This window comes from Pelobates fuscus, chromosome 5, assembly GCF_036172605.1.
Source record: "Pelobates fuscus isolate aPelFus1 chromosome 5, aPelFus1.pri, whole genome shotgun sequence".
Taxonomy (NCBI): domain Eukaryota; kingdom Metazoa; phylum Chordata; class Amphibia; order Anura; family Pelobatidae; genus Pelobates; species Pelobates fuscus.
In genome coordinates this window covers 155,871,709-155,896,919 of record NC_086321.1, presented here as the reverse complement: position 1 = coordinate 155,896,919, position 25,211 = coordinate 155,871,709, and the positions used below count along the sequence as shown (strand labels likewise).

At 39.7% G+C, this 25,211-nt stretch overlaps 1 protein-coding gene across 2 annotated transcripts in view; it reads right to left on the bottom strand.

The window, feature by feature from the left end:
- Nucleotides 1-25,211, bottom strand: part of PXN (paxillin) — a 51,171-nt gene that overhangs the window by 3,104 nt on the left and 22,856 nt on the right. The window contains exons 2-15 of one of the 2 annotated variants that reach the window (XM_063454594.1): nucleotides 16,563-16,780; nucleotides 12,027-12,103; nucleotides 11,778-11,917; nucleotides 11,032-11,233; nucleotides 10,450-10,585; nucleotides 5,893-6,678; nucleotides 5,289-5,552; nucleotides 3,549-3,962; nucleotides 3,064-3,145; nucleotides 2,624-2,742; nucleotides 2,204-2,371; nucleotides 1,954-2,127; nucleotides 1,769-1,850; nucleotides 1,138-1,286 (exon numbers count right to left, since the gene is read on the bottom strand). In XM_063454594.1, the coding sequence (XP_063310664.1) occupies nucleotides 1,138-1,286; nucleotides 1,769-1,850; nucleotides 1,954-2,127; nucleotides 2,204-2,371; nucleotides 2,624-2,742; nucleotides 3,064-3,145; nucleotides 3,549-3,962; nucleotides 5,289-5,552; nucleotides 5,893-6,678; nucleotides 10,450-10,585; nucleotides 11,032-11,233; nucleotides 11,778-11,917; nucleotides 12,027-12,103; nucleotides 16,563-16,780 (3,011 nt within the window). The remainder of the gene's footprint in view (nucleotides 1-1,137; nucleotides 1,287-1,768; nucleotides 1,851-1,953; nucleotides 2,128-2,203; nucleotides 2,372-2,623; nucleotides 2,743-3,063; nucleotides 3,146-3,548; nucleotides 3,963-5,288; nucleotides 5,553-5,892; nucleotides 6,679-10,449; nucleotides 10,586-11,031; nucleotides 11,234-11,777; nucleotides 11,918-12,026; nucleotides 12,104-16,562; nucleotides 16,781-25,211) is intronic. The other variant, XM_063454595.1, reaches the window with a different exon arrangement.

Below are 25,211 nucleotides of genomic sequence, written 5' to 3'. Positions count from 1 at the left end.
TTTCCTTATTGTAGGTTGTTTATACCGAAGCTAGAGACCAAACAACACCGTATTTGTACAACGCACAATATAACAATGTATATCTGATTGAAGAAGAGTCTTGGTTAAACACTATTATACCAGTCTGTATTAGTAGTGGTACTATATTAGCTAGTTAAATATTTAAAATATAAAATGGACACAGAGTAGGCACTATAATTATTTAATGTCATTGAACTGGTAATAGTGCCTGGGGACCCATAGCACTGTTCCATTTAGTGTTTTTGAGATGTTTAGCACTACTGAATTAGAGTCCCTAGCTATCCATAGCCCACCAGATGTGGCTAAGGCAGAGATGACACACTTCCTCATAGCCATACGGATTCACACCAGCATTGGCGGTAGTCTTAGTCAATCACAGTCAGACATAGTTGCTAAGGCTAATGCTTCCTCTTTAGCCCAAATAGTACAGAGTGAATTGGTTGCTAGGATTTAGTATTAAAGCATTTAAAAAAAAATGACACTATAATCACTTTAATGAGATGAAGCAGCTATGGTGCCACTGGAGGTATCCTTATGGGGGCAATGTAAACACTGCCTTTTCTCTGCAGGGAATGTTATATTCAACAGAATACATTAAGCTGTAGTTGTTCTGGTGAATATAGTATGCCTTTAAAATGATCTAGTTTGCTTGAGGGCAGGAACTGTGTTATTTAACTGCTTTAGAAGTCTTATATTAACTGCATTTGCCTCTGAATGTCAGAACTGTGATGCCTAACACTTACTTAGCCGGAGCCTTAATATCTCCCTTGAATACTATATGAGAGAACTGGCAAGCAGTAGCAGCAAGGTGCACATTCTACATGGTGAGACAGTATGCGTAGCAATCAGATGCACGGTATATAGCACTTGAGGGTCAGTGTAGCAACGAGAGTCACTGTATACTATGCGGACACTCACAACACATATAGCATAAAATAAAAAGCCTGCATAGCAGCAAGGTGCACGGTATACAATGTGAGAAGAAGCATAGCAGCAAGTTTCTATGTTTAAAACAGGTAAAAAAATAACAACAGGGGACTAGCGAAAAAAATGTAAACATTGTTGGGAAAGGAGAAAAAAAAATAAAAAATAAAGCTTTGAATAAAAGATCCATACCCGGCAGACAAAGCACTCTGGGTGCCAGAGTGTATTTAAGGCAGAGATGTAGTTCTCAAGGATAGCATGAGTGCATCCACCACACTTAGGAGCAAACATATCAAAGTAGTCCTTGCGGCAGTAAGCTTTTCCATCCCTCTCATGGAAACCTATAGGGGGGGGGAAGAGGAGGGGGGTGGGGGGAGGTGGTGAGAAAAAGGAAAATGTAGTACATATGGCCTACATGTTCAGTAGCACTTTAATTACAAGAACATTATTTTTTAATTAAAACAAAAACAAAAACCTACTGCCTATTGATTTTAAAAGGACTGCACGTGAAAAATCAATACTTAACTCTTGGACAGAACCCAAAAAGGACTTGCCCACTATATTTTCAACGGGTCTCCATGGTTGGAACACGCACATCATATTTGCACATTTGCAAATTTCCCTTTCTTTGATTGTGCTACAGTATCCCTTCTGTGCTTTCTAATGCATTAGAACTAGAGCACAGGAAACCCAAAAAAGTCCACCCACATGTGAGTACAACTAGAAGACAGAGTGAACCGATGCTTTATAGAATGTACATATATTCAATATGGATCTCCATCTGGTACCAACAATTACGGCCCGGCCTGTCAAGGATACTTACCTTCTGGCCCAAAAAATGCTCCACACTGTGCACAGAAGAAATGCTCTGGATGCCATGTCCGATCCAAAGCAGTCACTACTTTCTGTTAAAAAAAAAAAAGTAAACCATTTCTACCACACAAAATATATACACACACAATTATTAATCTTCACATATTTTACAATCGTTTAAGCATTAGAACTTACATCCAGGATGGGCCCATTGCAGTAGAAACAGCGTGGGGAGAAGAGATTGTGATAATCCTTCTCACAGTAGGGTTGTCCGTCTCTCTCAAAGAAGTTGCGGGACCCAATCTCTTCCTGGCAGTGTGTGCACACAAAGTGTTCAGGGTGCCAAGTCTTTCCCATCGCTGTGACAACCTGCAGAGAAACGGTTTTAATAAATGGCATGGATGGCTTCAAGGGCTTTTCCCAACAGTAGCAAATTATACTTTACCTGACCAGCGATCGGCTTCTTGCATGCACCACACACTCCTTTGGCCACTGTTGCAACCCCCAGCTTATTGAGGTCAGACTGCAGACTACCCAGCATGTTATCCAGCTGGCTGCCAGGCTTGGGTGTGTTGGAGGGAGGGGAACTGCTTACAGACTTCCCTGCCATGAACTGAAAAATATTCAAGAATTGTCACAATGTAAAATACAATGAAAAACAAATTTACCAAGAAAATAATTATTATTATTATTTTGGGTGAGATAGATATATATAGATATATATATATATATATATATATATAGATAGATAGATAGATATATTTTTTATTATTTTTTTGATACAGACATCATCCCCGAGAGGCATCTACTTCAGATCCAGACAAATATGAGCACTCAAAAAGGTGTTCTTAACATTTTTAAATACCGAGGGTGATTCAGTGTTTAAAACAAAAGATATGGAAGATCCATCGATGGCATCACCATTAGGTATCAAGTTTCTGTTTTCAGACATTGGCCCAGGGAGACTTGAACAGAAGGAGACAACTAACTGGAGACCACAATAAAGAGAAATAAATTATTTAGAAGGAGCAGTATGAAATAAATATATAAACATGCTGAAAAGACAGCATGCAAAGTTATTTCACAACAAAACAAACAATTGCAGTATCACACGACTGCAAACAGGACATTTCTTTTTAGAAACCACTAGAATCTCTACAAGTGTTATGGTTGACAACTGAATCAAAACCAAAACATTGTGGGGAAAAAACATTAAAAAATGTGGTTTAATATATAGATGCAGGCACTAGGGGGCAATGTAAGCACAACAAGCACAACCCAATCAGCATCCACTGTTTGGGAAACCTGCCTTGTCAGAGACTGAGGGACTTGGAGGAGGGCGAGTGGCAAGTAATGAAGAATCGCTAGAGGTGAGAGCTGAATTCATCTGGAAGGAAATGAATACAGATCAGAAAACAGAAGAGGTTTAAAACAGATGTTTGGTAGGAAAGTGACGCATTCGAACTATCAAAATAAGGTACATGGCATACTAAGAAGGACTTGTCAGTCCAGGAACATATTTTACCTCTCAATCCGCAACATTAATCTACTGCTTAAAGTCCAACATGCTAATTTTTAATGCAAGCAATTAACAACGTGAATTTCAAAGAGGACACATTCTACAGTATGTAAAGGAAATGCCTTTAAAAGACTAGATTGGCTTTCTTACTCATCAAAACATTACATACACCACCGACGACTATCAAGCATAGTAATGGTTATAAACACCATTCTAAAATGTTAACATATTTATGTTGTACAAAGGACTGAACAATTAACAAGTTCCATGCCTGAATTGGTGGAAATAGTGGATTATCGTCAGTCTGGCAGCCAACAGAGACACAGGTTTTGCGGTGAGGCAAAGATCTCACAGAAGAGGTAGTATAGAACCAGCCAGCGGGAATCTGTTCATGAGGAGGTTGTACGTGGTCTTCCTGAGCTGGGACAGTCTGAGACAAATCCTGGTAATCATCACTATATCTTTTCCTGGAGGTCCAGGGCTGAGGGGGAAATGTACTAAAGGCATGGGAACGGAATGGAGTTGATAGAGGGGGCAATGGAGGTGCTGGAGGAGGGAGGAAAGAAGGTGGCTGTGCTGGAGATGTCGACTTAGATACTAATCTGGTTCCAACAACTGAGCCAACAGAAGATGTGCCTGGAAATATTTTTCTCATAAGCTGTGGAGAATCTGGAGGTATAATTATCTAAATGGAAAAGGGGAAAAAAATGGTAGGAACGTAAAAGGGGAAAAAAAAAAAAATTACCTCCTTAAAAATGAACACATGCTAATGCTTTCCCAAAACACTAAATTATAAGACAGTGTTTCCCAACCCAGTCTTAAAGATACAGAACTAGGAAATACCTAAATTGTGGAATGATATTGCGGCTTAAGAACTGGATGAAGAGTAGTCTAGCTCCTCTAGGGATGTAGACACAAAATGTTCAAAGTTAAAGTGGGCCTGTCAGGACTTTTTGTATCCATCCCTTCTTTCGCAAAAGGCATAGTCTACGCGCCAAGTCTACCTTACACCCATGTAGTACATCAGCGTAATCCAAGTACATCTGGATCCAAGGTAGTTTGCCACTTGAATACACAGCAGAGAAAACTTATGAAGTTTAAAGAAAATATGACTAGCTACTCACAATGGTTTACACAAGCTCCAGCATATCTAGGGCATTAATACTGGAATAAAATGTATAGAGGTTTTAAATGGCACATCCATATTTACTCCTAACTTGTGTTTAGTGTCCAGTACTTTGTTCTATATGCAACTCTTTAATGGGTGAAATTAAAATCTGTAAACAATGGTTGTACTCAACATTCTGGGAGGGGCGCGTTAGTTGCATGGTTCTAGCTCATTGGCTGATAGTGCCAGCTGGTTACTTCAAGTCAATGAGCTAAACATTGAAACACTGGGTTTAGCTTCAACAGAGTTTCGGGCTCCCTGTTGGCTGTAGTGGAGGTGGATGCCAGGTATGAAGTAAAACTGTTCTATAATGGTTTGATTACTCTATTTGGGAGGGTGCCAAGGCACTCTGTAGCAGTTATAGTGCTTGGAGTGTTCCTTGAAAACTTGGACACAAGTTAAAAAATTAATTTAAGCAGGGAGGAAGTCACTTTTTACTTGTATCACAATAGGAAATCATCGAAACTATTACAGATCCACGTAATTACTCATACAAGTTGCATGAGGACATACCAACTGCATCTCAGAATTATGTAAATCACACCAATACTAGGAGTGCAGTAGGAAACCAACCATTAAGGTGTGAATTTACTTTGTGTGTGATTGATTCCTATTAAAAAATGTTAGTTTGCTTTAAGCGTTCTATTATATTTGACAAAATACAGCTTAGCATTGTGAGATTATTTCCTTTAAGCATCTTGGGCATCCGTACATTTTATACCCTTCAGTGATCCCACTTATCTTCCAAGACACACAGGCTCCAAAACCTTCCAGGCAAGTCTTTGCACAACAAATCATAAAACACACCACATCACCTGCCTACATTTTTTTTTCCTGCTCTACCTTCTCAATCCTCTGTTCTGGCTGCTCCATATTTTTAGATGGCCGAGATGTGATGATCACTCCTTCTGTCAGCCAGTTATCCTCTGGGCTCTTGCAAGTCTCTTGTTTGTCTATTCCAAAGCGTCCATGCAGCTCTTCAATCAGACGGTCCTGAGTGTGGCTTTTGTTGTATATGGCTGGGCCATATTTTCTCCGAGGGGACAAATCACGGGACATGGGGTGTACATTGGGAGTTTCTTTTGTCCTTTTAATAACAGATTTCATCTGAACAACAAGGCATAACATTAAGGATATGGGCTCACAGGAGAAAGCCGAAAAACTGCAAAATCCACAGCAAACAATTGAATGCAGCGACACGGACACTTTTCCCTATTTTCAACAGAAAAACCTAATGTGTACACTGAACGATCATGCCACAGGTATTACTTCCTATAAGATTTACAGAAAACACAGTAGGATGTGTTAAAGGTCAAGGACTTCCAAAAAACTATCCAAGGGATTATATTATTTCCCGTAACATATCATGCACCTGACCGAAACAGAAGTAAAATTTAGACATGCATTTGGTGTCATGCGAAGGATGTCAACCAAACTTCGTGCTTGCCTGTCGTGAAGCAGAGATCCTTTCCCGCGAAGACATCTCGGGAATCGGAATTTGTTGTGTCTCCTCTGTCCAAGACGATTCAAACGTATTGGTATGCAGTAGAGGATTTTCACTCCTGCAATGTCCACAGTCCCCATTAGAGTTACTGACCTCTTCCTGCATACTTAGTAATTCCATTTCAGAATTAAAATTCTCTTGATCTTGATTCATTTTATAAGCATCTGGAGTTTCCAGAACTGAATACTGTAATTCTTTCGCATTTGATGTGAGACTATTCAGATCCAAACTCATATTCTCTTTACGTTTTACAAATTCAGAGTTAGCATGTTCAGGTAACGTAGTTTGCAGTTGCCACGGATATTTATCATGTACTCGATCAGAATGAACTGTAGGCTTTTCTTGTGAATATGCCAAATGAAAATCATTATGGTCTTCTTTCCTGAGACCAGGAACACCCCTGTAGCTTGCTAAAGGCGTGTGAAAATTTGAGTATATGGGGCTGCAAGGGCTACTTACAGTTTGGTCACTGCCAGGTACAAATCCTGCATCCTTTACTCCTGTTCTACAAACAAGTGAGACAGGCTCTTTGTCTAGAGGAGCCACTAAAGCAGAACTCTCTTCCTCATCTATACGCAGGAGGACTGAAGGACTGCAGCTTGGTGGGAGATCATTTCCATTGCACAACATTGTGCACAAAGGTGTTGTACACAATGAGCTTTGGGCAGTAGGCATGTTAGGATTGCCTTTACAAACGTCATAAATTGGCTCAGAAAAGGTGTGGCAAGTCTGCATGAGAGGTGATAGAAAGGAAAGTCAAAGATAGAACATCATTATATCATTGTAACTGTTTTAAGAGTTCAGGCTAAACACATGTATTCTCACCCCCCCCCCCCCCCCCCCCCCATCAGTTACTGCTATGCACAATGAATGTTTGTTCCATTGCCAAGTCGTTCTAAGAAAGAACAAGACTCTCAGCATAATGCTATTTAGGAAGCCTCCTTGTCTAGTGCTTGATTTATAAGTGGCAGATGGTTCATTAATGCAAAAGAACAGGTACAGCTGGTATCAGCTGTTCATATAAGGCTTTATAAACTAAAAAGAGAATTGAGATGAATAGAAAAATAAACAAAAAAAAAACATTGCAAAAAGTAAACCAAGATTCCCAACCTAAGAATGCAGACAAGTTTCCACCTATTTAATTTTTCTTGTAAGATTTCCATCTCTTGTATCTGACTTAAAAGGACACAATAGTTTCCATAACCATTACAGCTTAAAGGGACACTAGAGTCACCAGAACAACGACAGTTTATTGAATTTGCTGTAAACACCTTTTTCAGAGTAAATGCAGTGTTTACATTACAGCCTAGTGATAACTTCACTGGCCACTCCTCAGATGGCTGCTAGAGATCCTTCCTGGGTCATGGCTGCCTAAAATGCATTCAAACATTCAGTGTCTCCTCCCTCTGCATCCAGACACTGAACTTTCCTCATAGAGATTCATTGATTCAATACATCTCTATGAGGAGATGCTGACTGGCCAGGGTTTCAATTGTGCTGGCTCTGCCCCTGATCTGATGGCTAGATGGTGGTTTTAACACTATAGGGTCAGGATACATGTTTGTGTTCCTTTAATATACTGGTTCTGGGCCTTATAGCTGGTCCCTGCAGGGTTAGTAGCGAGAATTCCTTACACTGCTGGCCAAGTCCCTCAGACAGTCATTAGTGGGACTTACTTGGGTCAAAGATTGCAAAAACGACATTCAGAATGGAATCAATGCATCTCTATTCTGAGATGCTGATTGATTTAACAAAACAATTTGCCGTGTATGCACACATGCCTCCCAATGCTTTCTGAATGCTGGCATGGTGAAAGCTAAAAGCAAAAATGCTTTTTTTACTACAACACATGAGGGTGATCACCTAAATAAATAGTGGAACACTGTAGCATTAAGAATACATGTTTTATTCATAACACTATAGTGTTCCATTAATTCAATACTTTTAGATAAAACTCACAAGAAGCAACGGTCTCAGTGAATCCATGAACAATGTACACACACAATTGTCCAGTGTCAGACATGGTATGGTATGTCATATAGCACAAAGATTCAGTTTTCCAACAAAACAGGGCAGCAGCCTACTCATGTAAAATGAGACAAACTGGTAAACATCTATGGTATGCAGCATTTGTATTAATCAGTTCCAGTCACTCACACTGACACCACAGGTTCAGGCACAGTAGAGGAACACTTACATGGACCAAAATAGTGCAACAGTTTAGAGGAGAAGGTTGTAACAAAACATACACACAGAGTGATTCTTGTATTCACTAAAGTGAAAATTGTCAGGAATTCAAAGTGAATTTCACACTTAAGGCCAAAATAGCCAAGCTGAAAAAAAGTTAGCTATGTTTTCAGTTCGGCTACCATAGCCATAAAGGAACACTGTAGCGTTAGTAATACACATGGATTCCTAACACTACAGCCCTGATGACCCTTTTCAATTAAAAAAATAAAAATCAACCTAAATAATTCAAATCAAACAAATTACTCACCTTTTCAACAGCACCAAGTCTCCCTCAGCACTGCCACAAACTCCTCTCCGTCATCCTGGGTGTGTGCCTCAAGGATGACGGATCATCCATTGCTCCTCAGAGGAGCATTAGAGACCTTAGAAGCAGGCACTGCGCTCACCGCGATGCACCTACGATTCTGCCATTGAATCACTGAATGCAATAATTCTCCGTGGAAGACCATGACGGCACTGTGCATGTGCGAGTGATGTCACCATAGTCAGGAAGCAAGATTCCCGTCTCTCAACCAAAAGGGTTTGGAGGAGTGGCTTGAATCCGCACTTCCGAACCCTCTGATTAGTGAAATGTATTCCCTTTTATGTGGATTTTTTGCAGATTTAATTTTAAAGTATCTAATTAAAAAAAAAACCTCAATTAATTCAATTATATTGAGTGACATCTCTCCTCATTCCATGAATGTACTGGATTTATAGAGTGAGTGAGTGAGTGAGTGTGTATTTTTTATTTTTTTTTCCTTTAGAATGTTTCCTTCTGCACCATCCACTACAGTATCACTGTTAAGTCAAACATATTTACTACATTCTTCAATTACTATTTTTGGGGCTATTTTTCTTTGAATATAGGTACACTTTGGCTCATATTGTACTGTGATTTTGTTCACCCATATAGACTATCCATGCACTTATAATTCTCACTTATATTGTGACTTTTAAACATACATTGTATATACTGCTAATTTATTAGTTTTGTTTTTACATATCTATACACTTTGATTCATATTATAGAAGATACATACACTGCAACTTTTACTCGTATTGGGATTTTAATATTTAAATTGTATATGTTGTAGATTAGTATTGCTATTATATATAAACATAAAAGGATATGTATTGCTCAATTTTTGTTTCTGCAAGGCTTTGTAAATGGAAAAGTGGGATAGTATGTTCAAGTACAGGTAATATGTGACAGGATATATACAACTCCTGCACTCTTAACACTGTTTTTCTTTAACCCATGTGTGATTTTATAATGTTGCAGGAACATAACAGACTTGACCTAATTATAATTTTTTCAACATTTAGAGTTGGTTAATATAAAACCATGTTGTTATCCTGAATATGAAACAAAAGCACCCCATCTCCGTTTGAAAGAAAAAAGTAAAGCATATTGTATATTTGGATTTATTAGTCATTAACAGTGTTAAATGTGCTTGTTTTCTTTTATTGCTAATTTCTGTATATTATGCTGTACAAAGTTTTCGTTATATGAATGCTTAATGTATTGCATAAATTTCATTCCAATATGGTCTCATTACCCCTCAAAGTGCTCTTCTACGGGATGGGTGAAATGAATCACAGCATATCTTAAGAAATTAATAATAAAACATGTGACTTACAGAAAACCGTTTCTAGGAATGGAGGAAAATGGGACTGGAGTGTGCATTTTCAGTTTATTAACCTTTTCAACTCTACCTGCTCTTTGAGAGGAAAGGGCAACTAACAATTTGTGATGACTGCCGCATGGACATATGGAAAAATATAGAGAGTCTCCTGTGTAGGAACACACATACTAATTTATGTTGCAAAGTCCAGTTCTAAAAACTGTAACAGAGTAACAAAAAAGTAGACAAAGGGAACCTTACACAGAATGCTGGTAATAATGAGCAGAGACTAATTAAGATTCCATGTGGCCAGCCTTCACTCTTCGAATACACTAAATTTACTTGTGCCTCACACACTCCTGTCTCCAATACCTGTCACTTTATTAGTAGGCTTGGCTTTCAGAGTGCAATTCTCTGATTCTGCTTGTCTGTCATATCTCCAGGAAATGTAAGACCCAAGGTTCACAGGAGACATACCATCATAGATGGGTGTGTGCATATTTTTTTCTGGATGTGAAAGATGTTCATGGAACAAGAGCTTTGGAACATAAACAAAAATTTTATACATATGGGATGCTTGTGGGAAAGAAACACTTAAGAAGTGTGTTAAGACAGAGTATTGCATATTGTCAATATGATCTACCTTGAAATCAGACAGAGAGGCCATCAGCTCATCAAGCTCACGTGTAGCAGAGGAAGCAGAGATCCGGGTTTGCTGCTGACTAGAAGTGACTCGCTGCGGGTTGTTCATCTCACCCAGCGGCACGGTTATCGATGGACTGCAGGACAGACATAATAAGCAGGATTAAACAGCTGTGACCTAATGTGCTCACAGTTAAAAGGTCAGTATAAGCATCATAACATATTTGCGTTACTGCAAAGTATATGGTGGTTAGAATTTCCTGAGTCCACTCTCAGTTCTGAGAGTGGTTTATAGCGCTAGGAATTTGTGTGTTTAAAAACAACAAATAAAAAAACAACACCATTGACACTATGCCACTACAAGAACTCCCAACGGGACTATCAATCAGGCAGCCTGGACCACTTAGTTCTGGGTGATCTTTCCAATTTTGTCTGTGTGGATTGTGCATGGTGCATGCGCAATATAAATGGTTCTAGGAGCAGCACATAGACAGATTCACTATATTGTGAATGTATGTAAACAGCAGCCATGGGGCAAACCCCCAAGTGTAACAATACTGAGACTAAGCAAGGAGAAACCTACACTGGACTGGGCACAGAGCTTTCTAACTCATCTAGAAGAGACTCCACACTAGGACGGACATCCTCGATCCCACGGGCACCATTACGTTTAGGCTTTTCTTTTGTGGCTGGCACATTCTTCATACTTGCAGACACTGAGCTGTCTGAGGCACTATAGAGAGTTGCAGGCACTGTGGGTTCAGCTAGGGTTCTGCTCAGATCATCTGTGAGGAAGAAAACTAGATTATAAAAATATGCTGGACTTACTGCACCTGTTAGAATAAAAATAAATGCAAAGAGACATGTGCAAAGAGACACACTCCCTTTGGGGAGTTTACATTAGAGAATTCAGTCCTGTACAACCCACAATATAGCAGTGTAACTTTAAATACCTGTGTGCTTGACCTCTATATACCATACTATATCTAGCTACCTGAAGATTATTTTTTTATGTGACAGGCTCCTACTGACAGATGAATGACAGCGGTGCATGAAAGAAACTAGACACGCATCCCTGAATTTTTTTAAATTATGAAGCACCTTGCCTTATCTGTAATATAGGTTTCCACATTGGTAGCAAAGCCTCCCCCTTGGAAGGGCTATTTAAATCTGAAAATGTAAGGCTGAAAGACTATAAAATGTGGGTGAAATGTACCACAATTATCAAAAAATGCAACACACAGATAGATATCAAACACATTTACCACTATCAGAAAACAAGGAATAGTTTTTACAGTTAAATTGACGAATTGTGTAGTCATTACTAACCTGCAGACAGGCTGCTGGATGGGGTTTGCTGCACAGCATTTAGTTCCAGGAGAAGACGGTCCAGCTCAGACAAGTTGTTGCCGAGAGATGAGCTCATGACGGTGGGCGATGGCTCTGCAGATCTCTGCTTGTTGGGGAAACTACAGCAGACAAAGAAATATGAGATCGGTGGAAGGAAGTGGTACTAAATATATACTCTTCAGTTGCAGTTTAGAGAGGAAGTGGTTATGCTGAGGTGTTGCAACATACCTGTACACATGTTCCTCTTCTCCGGTGCTGGGAGATCCCACAGCCTCCTTGGAGGCTGAGGAGCTGTACAGGGGTGTCTGAAACACAGCAAAAGAAGACTGTCACATGGCAAAACAACACAGGCAGCCAACACTAAGACGGTTACAACTGCCCCCCCAAAAATGTGTGCCATGCAGTCACTTTCACCTGAAAATAACTACCAGAACATGTCTGAACTCTGCATTATATTCAGCTTTTAAGTTAAGTCTTGTCCCTCATGGCCCCATCTTATATGCTGCATGTCCATTTTTACTTCTAATGCTTCAGTTGCCAGTAGCTCCGTCAGTGCTGTACTCTCACACATGCAACACTGAGATCCCATGGAATCCTCCATAGAGAGCCAGAATTCCACAGCTGTCATTTGTGACATCTGCATGGATTGGACAAAAGTTGACAGTACAGCTCTGACTCATGTCAACATCAGCCTTTACCATAAGACAAAGAACAGACTTAATCAGTATTTCATTAAGATTATATATGTTAGGGAAACAGTACATTGTGGAGAGAGAACCTTTTTTTTTTTTTTTGTCTGGAGTAACTATCCCTTCCTAAATGTTTAGCACAACCAAATCGCTAACTAAATATATGTTTCCAGATTTACACTTGGTCAAATTTTGACTTTATGTACCAATTGCATGTCGATGTTGTAAAACTATATGCACATAAAAAGAATAAAAAATGTGAAATAAAATAAATAAATCGCTAACTAAAAGTTAGCTATTGTATTTGCTGTGCTGTACTTTTTAGTGCCCTATGCACAGACTGGGGTGTGTAGGGATCTGTTGAAGAAAATTCTGAGTGTGGGTAGAAGCATCCTGAATTTTCCCGTAAGTCGCCAGTACCGCATTGGTAAATACACCCCATGCCCCCCTTCCCCTGCCCCCTAGTCCGTCCGTCCCCCCATTTACTTCTGGACATGGCACCAAGTTGTTTATCAATAGAATATTTAACATTGCTACCTTTCACCTAAACAAAGTAACCACATAAGGCATCTTACGTTTTGGTGAGGAGATCTTAAAAGCCACATCTTCTGACCAGCAGAGATGGCAGTAGTAAAAATGATATATCTATTTATAACCATCATTCCATGTAATTACAGCAGATTTCATGTATGTGGCTAAAACACAAATATTGTGTTTCACATTTGTCCCTAGTTTCTATTGTGTATGCCAGACAGATTAGAAAAATATTTTCCCAAATGAAAAGTTCATAAAAAAAATTAAATGACAAACAGATAAGTTATGTGCTAAGTATTCACAAAGAAAGGAAACACCACGTGGGCATTTTCACATTTTGAAATGTTACACTCTGGAATTAGTGTTCATATTGAGGTTGTGTTTGTGTGTTCTATTTTCTCTCCCAGCAAATTCGTCTTTGAGCCACTCCTGGGAACATCCAGACTAGTCACCATCTTTGTAGTACTTAGACATGTGCAATTCGTTTCGGTCCGAATGTGAATGAGTCACCAAATTTCCGAAATGCCGAGGTTCCGAAGCACAGTATTGCCTAAGAACTAATAAACTTACCCAGTGGAAGAATGAAGAATGTTACACTGTACACAATTTTAAATAAAAAGTATAAAAACATAGCCAGAATTCAGCTGTAAGCATGTGCAACACTTACAACAATCAAGTAACATACATTCATTTAAAATGTAAGTTACTTGGCCAGTCAATGTAATGACAGGAATGAATAAGTAGATAACTCCCTAATTCCCACGGTATCAGGGATCTATCTACTAAAAGGCTGAAAGACCTAAATTGGTCTTTCAGCCAAATTTACCAATACTAAGTAAAGATTACGGTACTTAATATTAGTAAATTATGCCCCTACTCACTATACCGCGAGTAGGGGCATGTCTATTAAACAGTGAGCAGCCTGTGCCGCGCGAGTGGAGACTTCTAACCTGAAGGGACCTATTGCACCCCCCGCCACCCGAACAGCGGGAGGGGGCCCTACAGTCAAATAAAGGGGGACACACACCACCTATTGTCCTCCCCCCGGCCCCCTCCCATGAGCGGTGGGTGGGGGCCCTAAATTAGAATGGGGGGGGGGCGCGCGACGTGGGACGTTTTGTCCTCTCCTCCGGCCCCCACACCTGTGCGGCGGGTGGGGGCCCAAAAGTAAAATAATTGGGATGGGGGGGGGGGACGATGACCTATTGTCGTCCTTCCCCCCCCCCCCCTCCCCAGCGGCGGATGGGGGCCCTAAATTAGAATGGGGGGGGGGGGGGACGGGGACGACCTAACCCACCCCTAAACGGTGGGTGGTGGCCCTAAATTAGAATAAGGGGGGTGGACCTAATGTCCTCCCCCTCCCCATTATTTTACTTTAGGACAATGCGATGTGGGTGGGGGCTCGGGAGGGGGGACCCGTTTTTTTGTTTTTTTTAAACAGTGCACTGTTTAGAAGACATGCCCCTACTCGCGGTATAGTGAGTAGGGGCAAAATTTACGAATACTAAGTAATCTTTAATTTAGGTGTTTCAGCCTTTTGGTAGATAACTCCCTAATACCGTGGGAATTAGGGAGTTATCTACTAAGCAGCTGCAAGAGAAGTCCCGAACTGCGGAATGCCGAGCCGAAAATTTTCCCCATGCACATGCCTAGTAGTACTGATCTCTGTACCCCACTTCAGACCGAGTCCCTCTTTATGACTACGGGCTTAAAACTTTTTTATATTGTGTTTCTTGCTACCTTGATATCACATGATTCATACCAACGGCTGTGTTAAACACCCTCCAATTCCTCTACACCACAACTATTTTCTTGGTGGCCAAACCGTAGCTTCAACTTCCACCTTTTTGTCTCTTGTGAGAAGGATGTGTCCTATTTTTATTTACCCTCAAACTTATTACATGGACTACCTAAGATAAATTGTTTTTTTTACCAGGACTCTGAACTCTTCTAGTACTTTGGATGTTTTCTTTAGGAGTATATCTAACGTATAGTTACAAAAATAGAAATAAACGGAGTGATCCTAAGTTCAGAAGTGCAAATTAAGGGTTATATCCCTAAACTGCTTTGTGAAAAACAATTCCTCTATAACTTTTACCGAGGACAACTGAAGTTCTTGCTTGCTACAATTTATTCCAGTAATTTCTGCTTCCCAATGGGTTTGATTTTAAAGTAATATATTCAACAAACTAATTCTGCTATTACCGTCACGGATCTTCTGTAACGGATTGTCTGCAGAAAACATAATCGCCAACTTCTATATATCTATTATGAAACCTCAAAGGAACACTAGTCACCAGAAGTACTACAGCTCGATGTAGTGGATCTTGGCCATTCATGGTCACCAGAGTAAACACTGCCTGTTCTGCCCAAGTCCACCTCCTCACCTCCAGTGCTCACTGAACGCAATGTTTAATTTTTTTTTCTTTTTTAAACACCAAAACTAGGCAAATATCATTAGGGTTAAGTTACAGTATATGATCATACATTGCGTATGCCTGCCCTGCCACAACTTCAATGTACCCCTTTCTTGGCAGATCCTATCTCAGCAACTTAACCTAACCTTAACCCCTTAGATTAATCCATTTACATGGAAAAGGTTAAAGGGACACTATAGTCACCAGAAAATTACATGTAGTTGAAAAGGCTGTGTTTACCTTGCTGCCTAGGGGCATCTCTAGTGGCAGTCACTCAGACGGCCACTAGAGGTGCTTCCTGTGTCAGTACACGTGCAACACGGATGTTCAGCGTCTCTGCATGGAGATGCTGAACATACCTCATTGAAATGCATTGATTCAATGTGTCTATGAGGATGAGGAGATACTGATTTACTAGTGCAGCAATTGGCTCCGCCCCCCACCTGAGATCATCAGAATTGACAATATCAGCCAATCCAATACTTTACCATAGAAGTAAAGGTTAGTTTTACAGCTTTAACCCCTTAAGGACCAAACTTCTGGAATAAAAAGGAATCGTGACATGTCACACGTCATGTGTCCTTAAGGGGTTAAGGGTGCAAGGGGGAGGAGAGGGGGGCTGCAACCTAAATAGTGTTTTAACACTATAGGGTCAGGAATACACACTGGTGTTCCTGATCCTATAGTGTTCCTTTAAATAGGGTCCTGGAATGAGACACCTGTGACAGGGATTGGTCCAAAACTAGGGAGTAGGCATTAGGCTGCTAGGATAGGACCTGTCAAGAATGTGGTACAGTGGTGTTACTTGGACACCTAATATTTTGGTACCTCTTCCATTACTGTTACCTCAACAGTAGACAGAACAAAGCAGACTTTCACTTCCACAATGAATGAGGTACAAGCAAAGGATTGGCTGTAGGAGACGGAAGCAAAGTGCTCAGTAACCACTAATATGAGCTGGTTATGATTCTTAGAGTGACCCATTAAGGGAAATTCATCAGAAAAGGCTGGATTCAATTCTGGAAACATCCTTAAGCTTGCCACTTCCATACAACATACATGGCTGAAAAGAAAGGAAAGAGATTCCTGAAATCACTTTGCAATGTAATGTAAAGGTAATGTACCTGCTGCTGGATGTATTTAGATGAGCTGCCTTTCCAGGAATCCAATGAATCACTGACTGTGCCATTGAGAGCCTCGCTGGCTGGAGCAGCCGACACAGAGATTTCCTGATATGTATTATAACCACCACTGGGAAAGGAATATGGGGTTTCTTCGGACAAAAACACAGGGCACTTGGAAATATGAGATGTAGTGGATTCCAGATCGGCCAATAAAGCATCTGCAGCAAGAAAATAAATAAATAAATAAGAGCAAAGTCCAAACAGAATGGTGGAAATTTTGCCGTCACTATATTTAATCATTACTCAAAGTTTGTTTGTATCTGCTGACCTACTTATTTTAGAACCCAGGTTTCATTCCTTTTTGCACTATTTTGTTTTACATTTACAAATATGAAATAAAAAAAAATGTCAGTGTCAACAAAAGCATGTTTTCATTCCAGGATAGCCATGAGAATAATTAATAGATAAGTGTGCAAAGTGAATATAATATAATATGTTTAAAGTAAGAAAGTAGAAAATAATGAGAAAAAAAGCACAAGAATCAGTCAACAGCAAAAAAAAAATAAATAAAAATAAAAACCTCCGTGTCAGTCTACAATTCCAAAACTTTAAAACACCACCTCAGCGCTAGAATGTCCCTGAATATGAAGAATAGGCAGTGTTTGCATTGCTGCCTAGTAACCCCTCTAGTGGCAGTCACTCCGAGGGCCATTAGAGGTGCTATTTCTGTCAATCCTGCAAAGTTTGCAGCACTAGTGTTCAGCGTCTCCACGCTCTGCATGGAGGCGCTTAATTCCCAAAAGAGAAGCACTGATTAAGCACATCTCTGTGAGGAGATTAAGATTGGCATTTCCCTGCGCATGCACAATGGAATGGCCTCCCAATGCTTTCGAATGGGAAAGCATTTGATTGGCTGAGATCATTAAAACAAATAATCTCAGTCATGGAAGTAGGACCCGCCATGGCAAGAGAGCGATCTACATGTTCTGCAATAAACTGATTATCAATCTAGAAGAGGGGGGAAAATGTAATGCATGTTTATAAATAATCTAATAAACAGCTTATTTTTATAATCAAGTAAGGACTTAAATGATGACTAGTAAAAATGTAATGCATATACGTTTACAATGTGGTTTGAGCCTATACATTCTTTCTACACTGTGCTAGCATTTACTTATGACAGAGCAGAGTATAACCAGAGGAGACTGAGGTGCACCTTAAATAACCTCACCCTACTAGAACCTGCTATTTGGGGAAGCAAGGAATAATATAATTTAGAATTCTGAGAACTGTTAAATAACATATACAGCTTCACAAAGGGATAAAACTTGCACGGTAGAACATCAAGCAAAATATTGCAATGGTACCAGGTGCTTCCAGTGGACATAATATATGCAAAAATAGCACTGAACTATTCCTAGTGGTAAAAATAGAACAATTAAGTGTAACATACATAACTAAAACTAGACAACCAAACCGTGTATGCTTCATAAGAAAAACATAAAATGAAATATACAGTAATATAGAAACCTAAATGGTCAGCAGCGAGAGAGAGAGCACAGAGATAGAGATCATGCAGCTGGAATGGAAAACCTAGGACACAAGTGCTATTTCCAGGTCTTAGAGGCATGATGATATGATACTTTACCAAAGCAGAAAGAAGGAAGAACCTGACATGGAAAAAGAACGTTTATTGTGACAGATCATGAGGGGCGCAGCCAGTGTTGAATTGAAATGATTTATTATAGCGCCAACATATTCTGCAGCGCTGTACAAAACTTAACAAGACAAACATTTAATTCTTACACAACTTGTATGAAATGCGGGATCAGTAAGTGAAGAAGAGGGCAGTGCCCAAACAAGCTTATAATTAAAGAAGGAACAATGGGAGCTGATGTGAAATAGTAGGATGTGAAGGAATTCTAATGACAGAAAAGCGCAGAGGGGACTGACGTGGAAATAGGATTGGTATGGAATGGCGAGGAAGTATTACGCTGTTTGGTAAAGAGAATTGCTATGGAGACAGACAAAAATATTTCAATGAAGTACAGAAAAAAGGTTACGGAGAGTGTGTGAGGAAAACATTCATATATGGAATGGGTGTGAGTAAATAGTGACATTACCTACTGGGAGACTGAAAGAAGGGAAATAGGACAAATCATATGGAATGGTAAGAAAGTGAGAAATAGCGTAATGGATTGAGTTGAAACAGGGCCAACTAGATACAGGGTGGCAGTATTTTTATTATTACTTTTTTTTGTTTTTAAACTAGTGGCTGCTTCTTCTCAAAACTGTGTGCTTAATCGAACCTCAAACCACAGGTAGCAAGTGCATAGTGATATGCTAACACCTACTGCCTGTAAACTATCTGCAGAGAAGAAAGACGGAAACGTCCCTGCTTTATTTACCAAAAGGGAGTGTGCATTAAATACAATAGTCAATGCAGGGGACTGCAATCAAATAATATGTTCAATGCAGAAAATCGCATTAAAGGAACACTATAGCCACCTAAATAACTATCTGAAAGGATCACTATAGGGTCAGGAACACACACATGTATTCTTGACCACATAGTGTTAAAATCACCATCTAGCTCCCCTGGGCCCCTCATGCCTCCATAATGCAGCCCTTGCCACACCTCCCCTGGCTTATACAGCCTGCATGGAAAAAAAAGAAAGAAAAAACTGGTTTCACTTTCAATTAGATGTAATTTACCTTAAACAATTGTATCTCTTGCTCTGTAAATTTTACTTTAAATCACATAAAGGAGGCTCTTGCAGGGTCTAGCAAGCTATTAACATAGCAAGGGATAAGAATCTAAATTAAACAGAACTTGCAATAAAGAAAGGATAAACTTTAGATGACTCTTTACAGGAAGTGTTTAGGAAAGTTGTGCAAGTCACATGCAGGGAGGTGTGACTAGGGTTCATAAACAAAGTGATTTAACTCCTAAATGGTAGAGAATTGAGCAGTGAGACTGCACGGGCATGTTCTATACATCAAAGCTGTAGTTCTCCACACAGCGGAGGTGAGCCACCCCCCCCCCCCCCCCCCAACCGCTAACTAATACTATGCATAACAAATTATGTCCAAGCACTACACATAAACAGCCTTCCTATTGGAATTGGAGCACATCACCCAGGCAATGTTTTGGTCACTAATTACTGTGATCTTTACCAAATCATAAATAAAGTTTACAGATCATGACCGAAACATGCCCAAGTCATATGCTCTATTAAAAAGCCTGGGCCTAATTTCAGTTTTACACAGTATTCTGTGAATGTGCATGACCATGTTTGCGCATATGTGTGTCCAAGCAGGAGATTTGCTGACAAATGATTTGGTTCAGAATAAGGCAGTCAAGAGAACAGTGCCTGTGATACAATCAATTTGTACTTAAACTACTGTCCAGAACAATACAAAGGCATACAATAGCTTAATTCATAGAAACATAGAATGTGACGGCAGATAAGAACCATTCGGCCCATCTGGTCTACTCAATTTTCTAAATACTTTTATTAGTCCCTGGCCTAATCTTGTAGTTAGCCTTATGCCTATCCCACGCATGCCGAAACTCCTTTAATGTGATAACCTCAACCACTTCTGCTGGAATGCTATTCGATGCATCAACTACCACCTCAGTAAAGTAATACTTCCTGAAATTATTTTTAAACCTTTGCACCTCTAATTTAAGAATGTCCTCTTGTTGTGGTATGTTTGTGATCATATGGAGTGAATTAAAGTCAATTGCATACTTCTGTTTATTTGACTTACAGCAATACTCTGTGGGTAGGAGTGTATATAATTTACAGACATGGGGAAAAATGCGTTGTCTCTGCCCACTTGGTTAGTGTGTGATGTTAGCATGACCAGGGTTATTGCTGGATGTTCTGTACTGTGTGTGAGAGATTGTGACAAAGGATACGGTTAGTGATCTGGGAAAAATGATGGTGACTGATGCTTGTTCTATGTAATCTGTGTGACATAGATGTGACTATGGAGTACAATAGAAACAATAGTGTGGATTATCAGCATTCTTAGAACACTAACATATTGTGCAGCACTCAACGATTTTACAAAGGAGGAATAAAAAAACAGCAAACCTCTGCAAACTATTACAAATGTGAAGAAGAGACAAGAGGTTAAGGAGAACCCTGCTGAAACAAGTTTACAATATCTAGAGCCATAAAGAGGACTGATGCGTGCTACATACTTTTAGGGACACAGTTAAAACAGCACAAGTAGGGACTACTTTGCCTCTGTATTCCGCCTCCGTCTGACTTTCTTAGACTCAAGGGTCAATCCCAACAGCTGCCAAGAATTGGCTTTGTCTATGAAGGATCTTGTGGTCTTGCGGAATCCTCCATAGACCTCAATGTTGTATTCTTGCAAATGCGTGAGAGTACAGTAGTGACGTTGGATCCTGGTGCTGAAGAGCCATGAATTGAAGAGGAGCAGCATGACAAAGATTGCGGCACCCATCATTGGGGGACTTTGCAAATTCGCCAGACAGGGACAGTGGCGCTTTAAAGAAAATCTACTGGAGCCCTCTTAAACAAAACACACTGAAAAATCCTGTGAGACTCAATGGACCCTCTAATTGCAAGAAAGTACCACCAGCACTGCTGGTATTGTGTGCAGAGGCTCAAAAGAAGCCCTATTTCTCACATCACAGATGGTGATATGAACACCCACTTTCTACTTTTCTAATGATGAATCTCCTATATTACCCAATAACTATATATGACAGACGGACATGCGAATAAAAGAGATGAACGCACTAACTGGATTCCAAATAAATTGTGATTTATAAGTTGCATAAAAAGTTCAACGTTTCGACCTTACGGTCATCTTGATCAAGACCGTAAAGGTTAAAACGTTGACTTTTTTTGAAACTTATAAAGCACAATTTATTTGGAATCCAGTGATTGCGTTCATCTCTTTTATGGGAATATAGCTTCAGCGCTGATCAGCACCATAGTATATTTTTCATATTGTGGATTTTTGAGGTAGAGTGCCAGACTTACTGTATTTTTGACACACACATATTATATATATATCCAAGCAGAGAGCACTCTGGAGTCTTTATAATGAATTCCAAACTGTTGCTTTATTGAGCAAATACAGTGATACACACAATGTAAGTCGACGTTTCAGTCTATTCAAACTTTTATCAAGGTTTTGATAAATTGGCCCCAGCAGCACCCAATTTATGCATGCTCATGAAAGTATTTAGAAAATTAGGCAGACTAGATGGGCCGAATGGTTCTTATCTGCCGTCACATTCTATGTTTCTATAAACTCCTTCTACTCCAATGGTCATGGGAGACTCACAAGATGAGTCTTGACAAAAAAGTGGAGCTAACCTTAAACTCTGCCCTTTAACTTATGTATTTTAACTCCGTTTGACAAAGTAGTTTGTATTTTGCCTTGTGTATTTTAAGAAGGGGGTGAGGAGGGAGATAAAGTTGAACGGATTCAGAGAGAGAATAAGAATCGATTGAGGAAAGGCACGTGTGAGGTTACAGAGACGCTTTAAGATCTATCCTATAGCACATGAAGTGAGAGGTAACTGGGAGTAAGAAAATTGTGCAAGGGTAATAGGTGGTCCTAGGAATCTCAGCAAGACAACCTGTATTAGTAATCTTTACCCTAAAACCAATAGGATTTCAAAATGGATCCATATTGTAATGGGGTAGGACAGTGTGTGTTACCCTCTATTGGTGCAAAGGGAGACAGGAGACACAGAAAAGGTGCAACCCAATCCTGGCATCCTCATTATCACAGATAAACAAGCCTGTTGTATATTACACATACAACGGTGTTATTACATTGATATCTTCTACAACTCAGTTTGCCTTAGATTAATTCTGTAATACCTGCACTGAATTTCTTTCCCATTAAATCCAGGTATCATTCTTGCATTTCATAAGAAAGCACTACTGGAGCTGCAAATTCAGCCTTAAACAACTCTCAGTTGTGCCTAAGCAATATATCTGCATTCTTGGCAATCTTGGTTTGCAAATCATGCCTTTAAGCTATAACTTCTAACAACTAAAATATTAAGCAACACATGATTAATATGGTTCTTTCCCAATCTGTTTATTCAACGGAAACATTCAGTAAATATGAAATGTTGTGCAACAGGATACATTTCTCTGACGCCCAGTTCTGTCACTTCTTCCCAGAAATCACACCTTCTACTCATCATCACACAGTCTTCAATAGATGATCTGGTACCATGACCTGGTAGCGGCGTGCTAATCTCACCACGCATACCATCTATTTCACCACAAGCTACTTATGCAGAACTCATATTGACTCATCCACCCAGAGTTCCTAAAAAGCTTACTACTGAAATGCAACATTTTGGGATATTTTCTAGGCAGCTTAAGGAGGTACTTCTGTTAACAGTTAAGAATGTACAGAATGCAAGTATGAATGCTTTAATTTTACACCCATAAGAAAAATTGTGTAATCAATCTTAGAACTGTATCTTTTATTGCCTAACATATACGTAAAAGAATTGAAAACAATTCTAGATGCTCCAAGATAATTGGCTTGCTGAGACAGGCCAATTAGAAGGACAAAGTCAATTATAGGGCTGACTGTGCTCAAACATGCATGATTTTTTTTGTAACCTGTTGCTTTTGTAGTGAAGTTTTGGCTCCGCTAATTGAATGTTTCCCACAGAAAAGCTTCTCGATCACATCAATTATCAGTGCACGGCATCATCATTCCAGGTGTTTTGAATGTACCTTTCCAAAGCATTTCTCTTTTTGGCTAGCCAGTTATCGGCCAAGATCACCAGCACCCAAGGGAACATTCCCCACTAGTGGCAGGTCCAAATGGATGGGTGCCGTCAGGAGACATTTAGGTTACACCAATTAAAAACAGTTTGACCCCATAACGTAAGATGGTGTCCAGAATCTCCAGGCCTCAAAACCAATTCATTGTGCCCAAAAGGTAGATGTTATAGAACTACAACTCCCTTGATGCTTTGCTTATCTTTGGAATGCTTTTAGAATGACAAAAGCATAATTGAAGCTGTATTTTTAAAACATCTGGGGATCTACCTATAGGGCACCCCAGCTTTAAAGGAAAGTAACTTTTACTTATTTCCTTTAATATTTTTATAATGCATATGAATCAACTGCTGTATAGATATGTTCTTTACAATGTGACCCAATAAACAACTAAAATGCATCTTAACAATTAATAGGCTATAACCAAAAATAAAATAAAATACAAAAAGCTATTTAACTGTACTTCTGAGCTGTGTCTCTTAAAGCATAAATTCAACTGCTTTCTGAAGCTTGGTCGCAGCTAGTTTACAAAAATAACTGGTATGGGTCAAAAGAAAGCATAACCATACCATGAAGAATACTTTCACTGTAAAAGATGAATCTGAAATTCCATGATTAACCTGTGGCCTCCCACAACACTGACATGGAGATATTACATGCAGAGAAAATTAACGGAATGTTAGTAGAATTCTCAAAGAATGGGTTAGAAGGTAGTTATTGTAGGATCAAATTCCACGGCTTTCAGTGTAATACAGCCCTCAGGGTCTGTTCCTATCGCAGGAGAAATGATGTGAAGCCTGCCAAGTCCAAGACAGAAAAGTCTTAACATTCCCTACATGTTGGCACTCGCTGCATCTTGACACTAGCACCACACAGGGCCCTCTATAAACCAGCCAGAATAGACATTGCTCATTTCTGCAAAATAAAAACAAAAAACCTCCCTGAGAAACAAGTTTGCATCCCCCCAGAATGAACTCATTCCTTGCTAAACAAGGAGCCTAGCCGCTTCATAAGAGTTATCATTCACAAGTTCACTAAGGGTACATGAAGCCGTTTATAAAAGGGAATGTCTGCAACTCACTCCAATTCTTCAAACAGCTGTACTGAGCAGCACAGATCCAGCCGCTAAAAGTGAAACAGAGCCCCAGTGTCTTCATGCTCAGAAATCTCATTACGCACCACTATAAGCTGTAACCTAATATTCTGTAACCTCATCCACTCACAAAGTGAGTAACTGCTCAGGAATGGGAAGCCAAGTACAGCAAGGCCAGCTTACAACAAAACAGTCTCTCAAGCTTCATTGTGCATATATTAGTCTCAGAGGGACTGGATAATATCCCAAGTGAATCCAAATAGAAGACAGTTCTCTGAAATCCCACTACACAAATCACCAGGAGCTAATCAGTGTGTGGATCACAAGATGCTTCCATGGAGATGGATGAAGTCCTAGCCATTCTTGGAAGCAAATTATTGCAGATAATGATCTTCAATAACCTGCATGGGAATTACACCATGTATATAAAAAAAAAGATTGAATTAAAGGACCACTAAAACCCCTCACAGGTCCCTTCATCTCAGTGAATTGGTCCTGTCAAGTTAACCCTTTAAGGAAAAAACATTGCAGTTTTACAGAAACATTTTTTTTTACCTTGAAGGCTTATAGACACCTCCAAAGGCTGTTACAATGACAGCTACTGACCGAGTAAAACCTAGTCATGCGACGCAAAAGCCCCCAAAGGAATTGAAATAATGCTTTCCTATGGGAAGCTTGAATTTGGCTCTGTGGCTCGGCACTGCTGCGCATACTTTTCAGTCCCCAATGCTTCTCTATAAGGAGCATTTG